Source organism: Notolabrus celidotus, chromosome 9 (genome assembly GCF_009762535.1).
Source record: "Notolabrus celidotus isolate fNotCel1 chromosome 9, fNotCel1.pri, whole genome shotgun sequence".
Taxonomy (NCBI): domain Eukaryota; kingdom Metazoa; phylum Chordata; class Actinopteri; order Labriformes; family Labridae; genus Notolabrus; species Notolabrus celidotus.
Genome location: NC_048280.1, coordinates 14,290,314 through 14,306,311, shown reverse-complemented (window position 1 = coordinate 14,306,311; position 15,998 = coordinate 14,290,314). Strand labels below are relative to the sequence as shown.

Here is a 15,998-nt window from a genome sequence, read left to right as displayed (position 1 = left end):
TCCTGTCTTTCTGTTTGCCATTTGCTTCCTACACTACATGCCCAAATTTATCTCCCTCACAGTGAAGTGCACAATCGTTTCCGCTGTTGTGGACATTGAGCTTCAAGAACCCCAACTAAACATGCTTCAGATAGCTGACTACTGTTAACTTGAAAATAAATGGTGCCGATAACACCTACCCTCACTTCATTAAATCACCTTCATTCTGACATATTGATGTTGTATGTAACTAGGCGCATAAAGATAAGATGATTAATTATGGAAATACTGATACTGTTGCTCCTTAATAAAAGGGACAAGTGAGTTTCAAGGAATTATGAGTGCATTAGCAGGAGGATATAAATTGATCAAGTTCATAAGCAGAGGTAAATTCATCTTTATACTTTCTAACTGACCCAAGTCTGCTAGCTGCCTGATCAATGGCTGCCCTGATTTCCAATGAATGACGATATGAAAAGCAGATGCTGGTGTACAGTACACTGCAAAAAGTCAAATCTTACCAAGTGTATTTGTCAAATGTTGAGTCAAAATATATTATAACACTTTGCTACATTGACACAAGTCCAGATATAAATCTTATTCATGATATTACATGCAAAAAAAATTCAAAGATTTTATTGATTGTAATGACTAAAGATGGCTGCCAATGCAGCAAGCAAAATTGTATTGATGTATACCTCGAAACAATATACAATACTTATTTTAAACATTTTATTGGCAGCCATTATTTCTCATTTTAATCCATTATGTCCTTATATTTGGATTAAAGTGTTTTAAAGTTAGATTTCTAACTTGACTTTGCAGGTCAATGAGGCATAAAGTAAGTGGAATGAAATATTCTGACTACAAATACATTTGTTAAGAGTTGACTTTTTTTGCAGTGTTAATAGCTTACACTTCCTCTTTTACTCATTTATGACCAACAACGGCTCAAATCTGAGAATTTCAACGTTTGGGCATATCCAAACTTTATTTGCTAAATCTAATCAATTTAGATTATTGTAGGCAGGGTACAGCAGCATGTTTGTCAAATAAAGGAAGGTCTCAATTAGAAGCCTGTATACATTACCTGTTTATCTTGCTGTCCATCTGATAAAGCCCCAGATTTTTTTTGCTTTCTCTGAAAAACATATCATGGTATGGTTACTAATCCCCGGGGTAAACATTTAGCTCGATCACCTGTTTCATACAGGCGGGTTGAGTTTATAGATTAAAACAAACAAAAGCCCGGGCTTGTAATTGAAGTTGTACAGTAATCGATAATACAAAATTGTTAAAAGAAGGATAAAACTAATGCGAGGAAGTTTAAGCAATGCAAATTCTTTAAGGGATCTTAACAGGTCTTGTGCTCCCAAATATGCTTGCACAAAAAACAATTTGACTCCCCAAAAGGGATGTGGATATAGAAGTACAAAGTAAAGCAACACTTATGTGACCGAAATAATATGCATTACCAATATGGTAATCATATCTTTCATATACTCTTCTTTCTGTCAGTGTATCTCAGTAAACAGGTAACAGGTTTAGATACTTTCATTGCATGTATTACAGGGAAATGGTACCAACATATTCACATGTTTTCAACTCGCTATAAGTTCCTCTGCTCCTTCATCACTCTGTCTGGTGTCTCCTTTGTCCACGCTGTCACTTCTGTGTAATTTTATGCAGCCTTGAGGAAAAAAAATAGCATATTAACCTTGAATCAGCTCTCTGCGGGGCTTGTTTTATAAGACGCATCATTAGATACAGAAGGTATTTCCCTGTTTACTCAGTATTTGTGTCGAGCAACACTGAAGCTATAGATGTGCAGATACCATGGTAACTGTTATTCATTCGTTACAGGGTCAGGTTTCATAGGTCACAGTGACATTCAATTAGGTTATTGATTAATTGATTTGTACATCAACACAATGTAAGAGCAACAAGTCAATTTACAGAACATCAATATAAATCTTTAAGCAAACATACTGACACTATGTAGCTTTGTAATTGTGATGAGTTGTTGTAAGAAGTGATTTCAGTAAAATATCTAATTACAGGTGTCATGCTATATTTTGCATTAAGATTTGTGGGCACAACCGTGCATAAAAACAAAGGTAGGATTGAACCTGAAGACTTCTAAGACCATCTTTAACATAAGATGTGTTAGTAGATGTGCAGTGAATCCACTGACAGACATGAAGCCTGTGATTACAGTGGTACCTGCTAAAATAACACAGAAGGACAAATTCAGACATTCTCAATCACTCAAAGAAATGGACATCCGGCTAAAAGAGTTTGCCCGGCTAATTTCCACAATAAGTAATTGAGGGAGATGGTGATGAGGTAGTGGGTGGAGGAATGAAGAGGTGAATTGCACTTTGAGTGGATTTTAAATAATAGCAACTGTCACTCAGAGCACATCACAGCATACATTCGCGCCTCGTGTTGTTTAATTCTCATATCTCCCACTCGCTCAAGTGATGCCGAACTCCACATGCCAGTTGTAATTATCAAACTGGTTTAAAATGATTGTAATGAGAATGACAGGCAGTTAAAAAAAAAGGATCTGAGTCCTTTAACACCACCAGTGATAGATTTTATCTCCTGACTGTCCACAACAACCAAACTTAAACTAAAATAACAGAGAGAATTGTCAACTTGTTACACTCCATTACTTTCTCCATATAATACGGGCTTGTTGTTCTGGAATAAACAAAACGAAAACTCATCATCATGTAAAAATTCCTCTGAAAAATAAATGCTTTCTTGTCCTTAACAGTCACAATTGTGGTTATTACGCCTCCTCTGTTTTGACACAAAGCTGGAAGAGCTTGCCAAAGCTTGAAAATCATGTTAGCCCTGCCCATGGTGCTGATTAGCTAATCATTAGCCCCCTGCAGCGCTAGTTGTTGACTGTTTCATGGGACACTGTTAGACATCAGTCAGTTCAACAGAGTCTGCAGACTCGGTTATTTCGATATGGGCAAATGCTTAAACAGACTTGGAGAATCACTAGTCTGGAACCATGTGATGCTTTTAGCCAATTTTGACCACTTCAGAGCTGCTCGCAAGTCTAGTCAGCATTGCTGGGGGCGACAAGCTGCCAAGGGGCTGTGGATGGATGTGTCATGAATTAGTAGATGTAATTAACATCTGCCTGCAGTGTAATCCTCTGAACCCTGCGCTGTCAGCATCCCTTCACACAATACACTCCTTAGTTTACACTTCAGTACACCACACAGCCCTGAAGCTCATTACATCAAACGGAAGTCAGCGTATGTTCTCAGATTCTCACGAACATGCTAATGTACTGTGCATGTGTGTGTTTGCAGCGAGAAATGAGGCACCGTGGGATATGAAATAAAGCCTGGAAAAGGTTGTTGCATCATTAACTCAAGTTAGTGCTTGACTGCACTTCCCATAATGTCCTCTGACTCTTTTCCAATGATCAGAACAGCCTATCATGGTGCTAAAATGAAGCACAAGATGAATGGGAAGGAAACAGCACACCTATGAGGTCCAGTGGTTAAGAAACATGACTCTAATGGCCCAACATGTATTAATTCTGTGAATTGATAATGCAGAGAGGAACAAAGGCTGCTGGTGCTATAGCTCTGCTAGTGTTCGACACACATAACAAACCAATTTGCATTAATTTACCCATTGACTTTGTGATCACGTCAAGTTGGGCATTTTATTACCTTTGGACTAGTTGGCAATTCAACTTTTAACTAGTTGCTTCAGAGCATCCATAATTAAGAGTGATGATTGAAATTGAATACTGAGGAATGGGTCTATCAAAACTCTCAATATGCCTTTTGTAACTGTAACAGTATTTCAAATGAAATAAAAAAGGTGGTTCCCAATTTTGGGTGCCCAAGACTTATGTTTTTGTTTCGCTGGTATCAAAACCAGTATTGTTATTTTATTTACAGCCATGGACAATAGTATTGGCACCCCTTGAATTTTTCTACAAAATTCACCATTTCTCCCAGAAATTGTTGCAATTACAAATGTTTTTGGTGTACACATGTTAATTGCACATATGTGCATTGGAACAACACAAAAAAACAGAAGGAAAAAAGGCAAAATTGACATAATTTTACAAAAAACTCAAAAAACGAGCCAGACAAAATGATTGGTACCCTTTTAAAACTGTGTAGGTAAATCATTTCATTTCAAGCATGTGATGCTCATTTAAACTCACCTGTGGCAGGTAACAGGTTCTGGCAATATAGCAATCACACCTGAAGCCAATTAGAATGAATAAAAGTTGACTCAACCTTTGTGTTTGTGCCTGTGTGTGTCACACCAAGCATGGAGAAGAGAAAGAAGAGCCAATAATTGTCTAAGGACTTATGTCAATTTTGGCTTTTTTCTTCTCTTTTTGTCTTGTTCTAATGCACATAAATACAAAAACATGTGTATACCAAAAACATTTGTAATTGCAACAATTTCTGGGAGAAATGATGTATTTTCTGGAAAGCTTCCATGGTAGCCAATACTTTCATCCATGACTGTATATTGGAGTTCAAAATTCTGATATTATGACAATCCTGTGTTTTGATTAGTCTGAATGGATATTTTAGTTGATATAGTTTTACTAAGTTACACAGAAAGATGTTTTCTCAGCTCCACTTTCAATTTTTAGTTAATTATCTAGAGCATTGCAAAATGTATTTTATTGTGACCCATGTTTCATGATATACATCGTAAGGTCCTTGCCAATATCCATCCATATTGTAGACACCATCGTGATGTGAAAGCAGCTTCATGGGGGACAATTAAAAAGGGGCGTTTCAGGCCTGCAGGCCACTATCTGAATTTGACAATTTTGTAATGAGAGATTTTCACAACCTCAGTTTTATGACAGTTTTGATTGACAGTGATGTTTTTACAATACCAACAAGAAACCCTTGACTGTATTTGCTTTGGAAATGGGCAGCAGTTGTCCAGGGATTGTGTCTGAGATAAGAGCTTTCATTTCATCAGTCCTTTTTCATTTCTTCAGCTTCATCTCATGTTGCCTACTCCTCTCTTTTCCTCCCTTCTCCGTCCTCAACATGAGGTACAGCAGTCACTCTCCGCTCCCTTTGCCACTCCACTCCATCATCATCATCATGCTGGTCCCTATAAACATCTTTCCTCTGCTAATTCACCTTTCCTTTGTTGCATTATTTTCCCCTTGGTTCCTGTTTCTTTACTGACCTTTTCACCTTCCTTCCCTGCCTTCCAGTCACATCCTCACCTCTGCATGCTCTGCGCTTCTTTTGTTCCCTCTCCTCTTTATCTCTCGTCTTCCTCTGGAATCACAGCGGTTCATGCTTATTGTTCTTATTCATAGCTTCCACTCTTGGTGTTGGTTTAGTATCCATGCTGTTTTGTGCGCTGCGTCCCAGCACAGCAGGTGTCCTCAGCTTACTGCTCCTCATCTCAACACACTGTTGTTGGATATTAAAACATGCTGCCTTCAAGCTCAGGAGTAATACTCTCACGCTCTGTTTACACTCTGCTGTTGTTACTATTAATTTAACTGTCACTTCATCTGTTGCTTCCTTTGCAGCATCAACCTTTTAATGTACGCCGCTTCTGCAAACTCACTTGGAAAACTGTGTCCACCTGTGAACCCTTTTTGTATTAAAAGCCATTCATTATAAATGTAATCCTTTTTAAATGGACTGAGACTTGTGAAAGCCTATAATGTGTAATTACCCTTTAACTAATAGCTGAAATACGATCAGATATACAAACGTTTGTATTACTCATGTTTTCTCTATTAGATGACTTATTTCAGAACATCACACCAATAAGGAAATACTTACAAAGGCCTTGATACTTGGCTCGGAATACTCCTTGTTGAATTTGCTTGTGCAATAGTTTCCCTCACACTCTCACACACACACATTCCAGCAGGTCCTGCTGAAGGTAATTATGCAGTTTTGATGACAGCTTTTCCATTAAGCCCCTCTCCAACAGCCACTCTTCACTAGTTTGATTGCACTGTAATGACAAAGAACTAATTAGCATGACAAGTATTCTTTCCAGTGATTGGCTGCAGACCAAGAGTCATCATTACAACACTCAGCTTCTCCAAGGGCCCACACATTTGTCAGCGGGCTTTGTGGGGCTCTTTTGGGACTGTGTGTCAAAAGAGAGGACAGGTTTGCTCAGACAACAAGTTTGAGTGTTATACCTCACAAAAGAGGTGTTTGGTTTTTTTGAATGATCATTAAAGTGACCTGCTCTCAAAAGGTTTGAGGAGGAGGGTCAAGCAATGTAACACAATAACAATAATTAATCAGTGGGGAAATCAAAGCAACAAAAGTGGTAGACCAAAAATGGAATGGCAGGCGTGTGGTGCATACACAGACAAACACACATAGCAACACACCTTTATATTTACTATAAGAAAAGCATATATTTACCTATTAAACGTAAATACATAAAAATAAAATCAAGCCGCTGTACTGCTCTTACAATATTGTGACTGTAGGTGCATACTCGCCTGATTTATTTGCAAACAGCAGCAGGCATTCAAACTTTTCTGAGCTGTTGTGATTGTCTTTTGCTTCACTTCACAGAAAATAAATGACAGTGTGCTTGCCCAAGGAAATGTGTCAGCTCAAGTCAGCCATCCAACTTTCTCTGTCTTTTTTTTCCTCTTTTGTCGAAACATATTTTCCAGTGCTGTCTTCTGTGTACTGTAGATAATTGGCAGTGGTTGCATACACTCAATCATTTTCTCTGATGCAAGCCTTGTGTTTGCTGTACAGAATACCTCAGAGCACGGAGTGATAACAGGTCTGAGTTGCCTTTTCCTTAACTTTTTTTTAAATAGAGGAGAAGAGAATCTAAAACCCAGGGATGGCAGTTGAAGCTACAACTGTAGTGTCACTACTTCTTCAAGGACATCGTTTTACTGATCTAAATTTAAAAGAGTCAGGAAGAGTTGATGGATTTCTCTTTGCTTATGCTGACTTGATGTATAAATTACGGTGTTTTTTTTTGGGACAGCTATTGCTAAGTTTTCATTTTTTTCTCTGAACTATTTTCAGATTTGTCTGAAAAAAAAAAGTTAAAAAGTATTCTTTTTCGCTTTGAAACTTCTTCTGCTTGGCTTAATTAGTGTAGATATCATATAAAATGAAAATGGCTTGCCCAAGGACACTTTGGCATTTGACTCTAGGAGCTGGGATTGAAGAGACAAGCTGGCAGCCCTTAGAACAGTTAGGGACAAGTGGGTAGAGCAACTTCCACTACTCTATAACCCAGGCCCTAATGTCACAGTGGATGAAAGGACAGTGGCATTCAGAGGTTCCTTCATTTTAGGCAAAATATTCCTTCCAAACCAGCTAAATACAGCATAACAGTCTGGGCAGCATGTGACAGAAGGGGTATCTTGTGTTCATTTATCAACATCACTTCATAAAAAATAAAAAGTAAAATGTAAAATATAAAAAAATGAAAATCTATGTCATGTAAACCTGTTGTATTTGTATTTAGATCTTTCCAATGCACATTAAGAACATTTTTAACACGAATTTTCATGAAAACAAGTAAATTATCCTCATTAAACCATGATCTGTGAGAAATAAAGAACACTATCCATCCATCCATCCATCCATTATCTTGACCGCTTATCCCGTTAGGGGTCACGGGGGGCTGGAGCCTATCCCAGCTGGCTTCGGGCGGAAGGCAGGGTACACCCTGGACAGGTCGCCAACCTATCACAGGGCTAACACAGAGAGACAGACAACCATTCACACACACACTCACACCTATGGGCAATTTAGAGTGACCAATTAACCTGGTAAGCATGTTTTTGGACTGTGGGAGGAAGCCGGAGTACCCGGAGAGAACCCACGCATGCACGGGGAGAACATGCAAACTCATTAAAGAACACTATAGCACTAAATATTGATTTAAATGGTTAGTAATGGAGTTAATAATGAGATTAAAAAATGTTTATTGGGACAAGTTGACCCAGGAACATTATTGCTGTCCCTAAGAAACGAACATTACCGGAGGGTTTAAGATGTTTCATAAACTTATTGTGACACGCCTTATTGTATAAACACGCTGATGTGATAACACTTTTTACTCAAGGCTTATTGTGACCTTACATCTGTCCCATTTTATGTCAGCTCAGTGACATCTTGATTGTTAGTGTTTTTTTTTGGTCAAAGAGACAGATGCTTTCCAGGGTCGAGCTGTGGAGAGTCTTCCCTTGCTCTGCTTCTCCTGTATTTATGAGTTCTGCAGTCATGAGAGAGAGAGGGAGAAAAGGAGAGAGATAGAGAAGCTCTATCCATGCATGCACGAAGCATCTTGAAATTTTGGGATGGGCTGTGTTGTGTGTTGAACCTGGACAAAATATTTGCTCCAAATTTACCCAAACCTTTTCCCTGCAAGCCCCCTGTAAATAAAAATGTATGTAAGTCAGGGTGAGTCGATGTAAAAATGCAGCAGAAAAATTCAGGGAAATGGACTGTGAGTGAGTGGATGGGAGTAACGACGTTTGTATCATGCCACAGGTGAAAACCCTGACACATATGGAGAAGGGGAATCATTTATAAGACCAGAACAGCAAAGACATCAACACATCTGTTCCTTTGCATGCAGCATTGATGTAAATGCAAAAACTGTCATCATCATCCCGGACACCATCTCTTTCATGCAACAGGGAAGACTTCATATGTGTAGAGCAGAGCCTCTGAAAATTGTGGGAAAATGTTCAATAGTGCATGTCTGAAAGAAGGTAGAGGGACATGCCTTCACATTTTTGTGGCATGATGTAATTCTAGTTTAAATTATTTTTTTTTAAATGTTACTGTCAGTTTTATCAAATAAAAGCATATCTGTATGGGCCTTGATTTATGTGTTTGCATGTTGCACACGCCATGAAAAGGGCTTAGGTTTATTTTTTTATCCATATCTTATGCCACCCTTCTATAGTGGAATTGCATTCTTGCTGCAGACTGTAAGGAGGACAACAAACACGCATATAATCTGCATCTCATGACTGTTCATTCAAGGACAGTAAAATGAGCAGATAAAATACAATATGTTGCCTCCATCCTATTATTGCAACTTCACGGACTAGAGTTTACAGAAGTGGCTGAAAGATTGATGGCATGTAGTAAGAGATTTTGTGGTCTGCTGAGAAGAACTCTTCAGCTGAAATATAAAGCACTCACTGTGGGAGAAGCAGACCAGTGTATCCTGGCTGTGAAGCATGGTAGAGAGAGCTCACAGGCAAGCTATTATCACCTACCAAATCAAAAACGAAATTCCTTCTGAACATTTTGAAAGATCATTCCAGCTCTGCCAAAAGTAGACCTGAATCCATTTATTGGATGAAGCAGCTGGAATGAGCCAATCTGCAAGAAAGAATGAGAGAATAGTAAATCCCTCAAATCCAGATTTGCTACAACAATGCCGTCAGTGTCCAAGAAGAATCAAACCTTTACTTTCTGCGAGAATATTCAACCTCCCTGCAAAAAGAAAAGGCTTCCAGAAATGAGGCATGCATGTAATGTTCAGCATTTGTTTGTTAAACCAAAGATTTTGCTTGAGGAGTGTTTTGTTCAAGCAGCTGAGAAAAAGTCTGAATGTGTTAGGAATTTAGTATGCAAAATCACAAATAACTGTAAATTCCTTTGGTTTGGGAAGGTATTTAATGTCCAACAGTGCGTGAGAAGGAATATGAGCGGCTCATCTTCTGTTTGTAAATTCAATATCTTTGTGACTGGTTTTCTCTCTAATCAAAAACTGACTTTGAGACTCTTCCTCAGGCGGCATCCTAACTGTAACTTTTTCATTTTCTTTTGTTCCCCATGACAGTTGGCCCTGGAGGACCCGGTGCACAGCGTTTCCCTGCAGCAGTTTGTCTATGAGAAGCTGAAGACACAGCAGGCCCTCATGGGAGACCAGGGCTTCGGGGCCCTGATGGAGACGGTGGACACAGAGCTCGTCAGACAGCTCCAAGAGTTCCTGCAAGGCCTCTGAATGAAGTCCTAAAATCCTACCGTTCACAAACATCAAATGCTACCCCCTTTCCCCCCATTTTTCAAACTGTACTGGAAAGGCAAGTGGACACCTTATCCAACCCCCCCAACCTCTACCCATGCTATGCCTTATCTATATATACTAGCCTTGTTGACCGTCCCTAGCTAATGCCCCCTTTGTCCTGATTCCTCGCCATCTTTTTTTATCTACATGTGATCTTTGTGGGTACTTAAAATGTCTACCACCCACATAAAAGCATCACCAAACCAGAGCTTCCACTTAATTCTTCTAGTTTCTTCTCTTTCTGTGGTTTTAAGGTAGAACGGACGGAGGGATGGTTAGATCAGCTGAGAAAGGCTGAGATTATAAAGGAGAATATCAGAGCTGGAGCCTCGGACTATATTTTCTACATCAACACGTTCAGATTGTAGCAGAAATGTGGATAAGTCCGTACCTTAAAGGACCTGAAGCAGTGTTTACAGAATCTATTCTTAAAAGAGAAACAAAAAGAGATGTAATTTTGTATGTATGTAAAGTATGGATGATATTCTGCATGACGATGTTTTACTTTTTAGTTTTTACGTTGTGTTCATTTCTCTTCCAATAAATAAGAGTATTAATTTTGTCATAAGCAGAGGTCAAGCGGAGGTAACTACTGAGAAGATTAGAGAGTGATTTTCTTTTGTTAAGATTTTGGTTTTGAGGGAATTTTTTTCTTGACTTAAAAAAAAAAGGTGGATTTTTATTGTGAGAGTGCTGAACCACATTTCTATGTAAATACATACTGCTGCTAATTGATGGTGTGTCAGAGCACTTTAATAACCAAAAATTGTTTCACATGTTTTCTGTATGATACATCTTCTCACAGCTTTGGACTTCAACACAGTGGTAAAGAAGGCCTTTGGAGCAGTGCGGCAGGATTGCTGCTGTATTTCATGTCTCGATGCTAAATTACACATAAAAGCTGACTGCAAAATGTAACCCGTCGTTAGGTTGTGTATTTACAATGACTTTTATTTGAAAGCATTTGCTGTCCTCTAACCAAGGTGGCTGGTTGAGAAGTGACATTGTGTGCCAGTGTTACTTTGAGTCAAAAGTGATGTTTCTTTTATTTGAACAGTTATTTGCTACATTCTAGAAGTAGAAATTAAGTTTGATTTATTTGATTTGAGAGAAAATATGAATTTCCAGTCCTTTTCTCATAAGAATTGATTATTAAGGGGTTTGGCAGAACAAAAGAGTAAAGAAAGTAAAGTATAAAATAGTCATGTGGACCATGTGACAAAGAAGCAGAACTTTTCATCATTTTTTTTTATCATTTGAAGCTCATGTAGAAAAAAGAAACATGAGTACTCAGGGTCAGCCCTGCCGTCTTTATCAATCCTTCTGGAACTTACTGGATTCATGTTTGTGTTTTCTCTCATTAGGTTGGTCCCCCTCCCTGTGGGGAGATAATCCTGACACTAGCTCCTTTGACACTGTGATAAGAGATGAGTAGCAGTCAGAATTACGGCCTTATGCTTTCAGCCTTACCTATCCTTGAAACTCAAGACCTTTCTTACTCCTCTCTCCATTTCTTAAGTAGTTGATCAGTAGAGCTAGGATTTCTGTACTTCTGTTGATGATGGTAATTATGAAGTTTAGAACTCAACATACTCTAGAGAGATGTTTTGTTTTTGAGTCCCTAAGTTTGGTTGTGTTTTGATGGGAAATAATCTTGGTTTGCTTTTTCCAAAGCCTTCAATAAAATGCAGTAATCGGCCAAAATAGAAGTCTGTATCATTCTGTATCTGTTTGTGATAAGAATGTAATGCTGAACACTAACTGCATTAAGTGATTGTTACTTTTTCAAAATTCATCTGCTGTTTGTGTTGCGGTACCTCATGTCAGATACCAGTTTTTTGTACCTGCTCTGCTCTGGTTCCAAGCCACTGATTGGTCAGAGAATGTCGTCACCGAAGAGTCATGAGCGCGACGCCCAACACAGGAATAAAAACCGCCATCTTTAAAAAAACAACTGTACTGTACAATGTCTGCACACAAAGTTTCTCCTCTCTCGCTCAGCCTGCGACCAAAAGAGACAGACCAAACAGCAAGTACACCATTGCCTCTCCACTGTTTGTGATTGTTGTGTTTGTGTCACGTCCAAAATGATGTGAACGCAGTTTTACGCAGCTGTGTTATGACAACCCCGCCCACCGTGAGTCGGTACTCGTGCTGGTGGAGAAGACCCAAACCTAGTAGAGTCGAGTAGAGCTGAAGCGAGTCGAGTAGGGCTGGGACTGTGTAGAGGAAAAGGGCCATAAGAGGGGAAACAGAGAAATAGTTTCACTGATTGAAGCCCTGAAAAATAAATGAAAAATAATTAACTGAGAATTAAAAAATGAGACTAGAATCTACTGCCATGTTTGCAGCCCTGTAGAAAAAAATACACCATAAGACAAGACATCAAAGACGTGTAACTAACCTCAGGAGACACATACAACAGTAGACAATTGGGTCTTTAGTTTTTCCTCACCTACCTTAACCGAACATGCCTGTCTGATATAAAAGGGAGGACGGCTCCATAAATGTATGCACTGTTTAAAATAGCCTGCTCACCAACTGTCTTCTTTCTGACCTTTGTAACCCCTAAAAGACTGATCTCCTGGGTGCAAAGTGCCTGTGCAGGTATGTATGGGTTCATCAGATAAACCAAGTACAAGTTATTATCTTATGTTAACAGCAGCACCTGAAAGTACGCTCTAGCCTGAAGAGGGAGCCAGTGAAGGGAGGTCAGCATAGGAGTTATATGTTCAGACTGTGTCCAAATCCAAGCTGCTGTACTCGGAGCCTCATTTAGATCTTAGAACTCTTCTTTTGCAGACCTGAGAGAAGGATACTATAATAATCTAGTCTGGATGAGAAAAAGGCATCCATGAGAAGCTGAGAATCGTTAAACAACCAGATTGTAATGAGGATGATATTAACATGATATTTTGAGGGTGTAATGTGCAGCTGTGGCAGATACAGATGTCAGGATGCATATTTAAGCCAAAAGTACAAGGGAAGAAATGTTTTTTTTATTTTTTGTGGTTATAGTATATGTATATATTTATATATGAATAGCAAGCGGCAACCTCCGGTCTAAAAATATGATTCCAATGCAGAAGTGTCAAAAACTGCAGTTCATCGAGGATCCGCTTGAGGCTGGCTCCAGAAGTACCTGAAACCACATACACACCATTTAAAAAAAACCCTGATCTTTACAGCAGAAATAAACATGTTTACAGCCTGATACAAAAGACGAGTGTAGTCTGGATAGCTCATTTCTCGATCGGCACACACTGTACAGGGTGCTGAATTTTTTTCTAACCCAGCAATTTTGAAGATATTGAGATTACGAGCCTTCCAATGAGAGGCACAGCTGACTTGATTGACAGACAGGAACACTGTAGCTGTTGCCTAGGAGGCTCAAACCCCGCCTCTTTACACCACAATCGCTCAACAGCAGCAATATGGCTGCCACCAACAATTGGCCTCAAAACAGCGCTTCAGAAACAGATGGGTGATGTCACGGAGACTACGTCCATATTTCATACAGTCTATGGTGAATAGATATGATTTATTTTCAGTTTTCTTTCTAAATGTTCTCTTTTTGACCCCCTCTCTTCTCTCCCCTCTCACCCTTTTTATATATACATAAGCATCTACTTAATTTCTTTGTATTTGTTCTAACATTATGTTAATCTTTTTCAATATAATTTTCCCTGAGTATATCAATTTACAAAAAAATAATTAGTGGAGCAGGATACATTTGTTTGTCAAATTTCAAGACAGTTCATCCAGTAGTCTTTGAGACTCCTTTCCATACACTACTGCTCACAAATGTTCTCTCCATGCTGCAGTCAGCAGACGGTGAATGTTGCAGTAGAATGTAGGAGAATTTTACCTTTTTTCCCATTGGGGTCTGACCCTGTATACAGTATATATATAAGGAACAGATGGGAAACAAGACAGAGAGAAGGGTGTGGCGTGCAATAAAGGTCAATAATTGTACCCATGGTGCCTGGTCCACAACATTGCAGTGGTCATATATCAGGCGCAGTTACTAGCAAAGCAAAAAAATCTACTGCAATTTCCCACAGACTGACATCTTCTCCGATACGTTTTTTTTTTACTGACTCTTGCTTTTTTCTTTTTCAAAAGAAAACAAACTCAGCAGCCACCAGCATCAACCCATTTGTCTTTAACTGCAGAAGAATTAATGCACTACTACAAACTGGACAGCGGTCATCTGACTGGACTACAGAGTCGGAAAAGACAGTTTAAGATTCTACACCCATCTTCCCTTCCCTTCCTGCCTCTTCTATACCCTGAGCACTATTAATCCTTGCAGCTTGGTCATTCATCTTTCTTCTCCCACTCACTTTCTTCCTCACTCCTATTACACCTCCTACCAGTGTAGTGCTTTGGAGGAAGATAAGACCTGCAGGTAGACTGGCTGCAAGGCTTTGTGTTAATTATCTTATGGGATGCATGAGAGAGGAGAGCAGGGGAATTAGCTGTAATCTTTAACATATATCCTTCATTTGATAATATTCTGCCTCAAAGCCTATTATAAAACAGCAGCCTGTTAACCTTGTTAACTTTAAATTATTGGTAATTTTCATATTTATGCTCCTGTTTTATTTTTTACTGCATTACCAAGGACGATCAATTTTTTTAACATTTTATGCATATTAAAAATGAAAAATGTCTTTTAAAAAAGCTGTGGATGATACTGTAGCAACCAATAATAAGCAGTAACCCTAATTTGAACCCTAAATTCTAAATCCCACCATTTTTTGCAGAGTTCAACCACTTGATCTTGTTGTTATCCATATTGTGTGGAAGCCGTCCAGAGAACAAGAGCGACATGTTCACAATAAAGTCTGCTGCTGTATTCCTTCTTCTCTATCCCTTTTCGATAGAGAGCATATAGAGATAGAGAGATATATTTGTCTCCCAGCTCTGCACATGCAGCTAACAGTCTGTTCTTAATCAAATATTTCCACTTGATTGACATCCCAGCTTGACCCTCTTTGACAAATACAATCAGAGATAAGATTTCCCAGCTCTCTGGAATGCATCAAAAATGATTTGTCCATTCCCATTTAACAAGCAAGTTGTCTTCTCCTCTTGAGGACAGACCTGACAAAGCTTGCATTTTTTCACAAATCTACATTATGATGTTATGATTTTGGCAAACTTGAGACCAATACACCAAACATCTATATATATTTAGTAAACATTTTCACAATAGTTGGATGCGTGGAAAGGGGTGACCCCATGAAAGCTATTTAAAGCTTTTAATAGGGGGCCCAATTTCCCACAAACAAGTGAGCCAGAGTTTAGCCTCTGTTCAGATAACTTTTTACAGTGAAACTGAGACTCACCAGAAACACATAAACAGGTTTTGCTCCAGGGTAATACAGGGCTGTCGTCCCCAGGAGCTGTAGATGTCAGACAGCAGCTTATGGGTTCTGAGCATAGACTGTAATGGACAGCGTCGCTCTGCCTTTTCCCATTGAGCGGTTTTGTAGACAAAATATCCCGTTCCAGAACACTGACATCTTGCACATTTTCTGCAGCCAGAGTCTGCGCATTAGGGAAATTGTGTCCACGGTAACGAGCTCCTCCATATAGTGTACCGTCACAGGGTCCTAAGGAGTTTCCCTCTACAGCAGCTGTCAGTCAAAGTAAATCCGGAAGTAAAACCCCATTTTTTAAACTCTAATAACTAATGAAAAAGAAACTTTTCAGAAAAAAGAGGCCTTGGACCAAAAACAGTCAAATAATAACTACATATCACCATAGCCTACGGATGTGAGAAACATTCGTACCACGTGTATTTATTTTTTAAAGTTTGACCGCAGCCCCATTCAAATGAATGGGGTAGACAGTTTTTGACCTATACTGCAGCCAGCCACAAGGGGAGCAGCTCTTTGCGGCGGCCTCACTTCGAGCCGAGCAAGATGACGTTCATT

General features: G+C 39.1%; 1 protein-coding gene across 2 annotated transcripts in view; it reads left to right on the top strand.

The window, feature by feature from the left end:
• The window catches only part of ipo11 (importin 11), a 166,840-nt gene extending 155,078 nt beyond the window's left edge, over positions 1–11,762 (top strand). For both annotated transcript variants that reach the window (XM_034691771.1, XM_034691773.1), the window contains exon 30: positions 9,826–11,762. In XM_034691771.1, the coding sequence (XP_034547662.1) occupies positions 9,826–9,990 (165 nt within the window). In that variant the 3' untranslated portion in view covers positions 9,991–11,762. The remainder of the gene's footprint in view (positions 1–9,825) is intronic.
• The last annotated feature ends 4,236 nt before the right edge of the window (positions 11,763–15,998 follow it).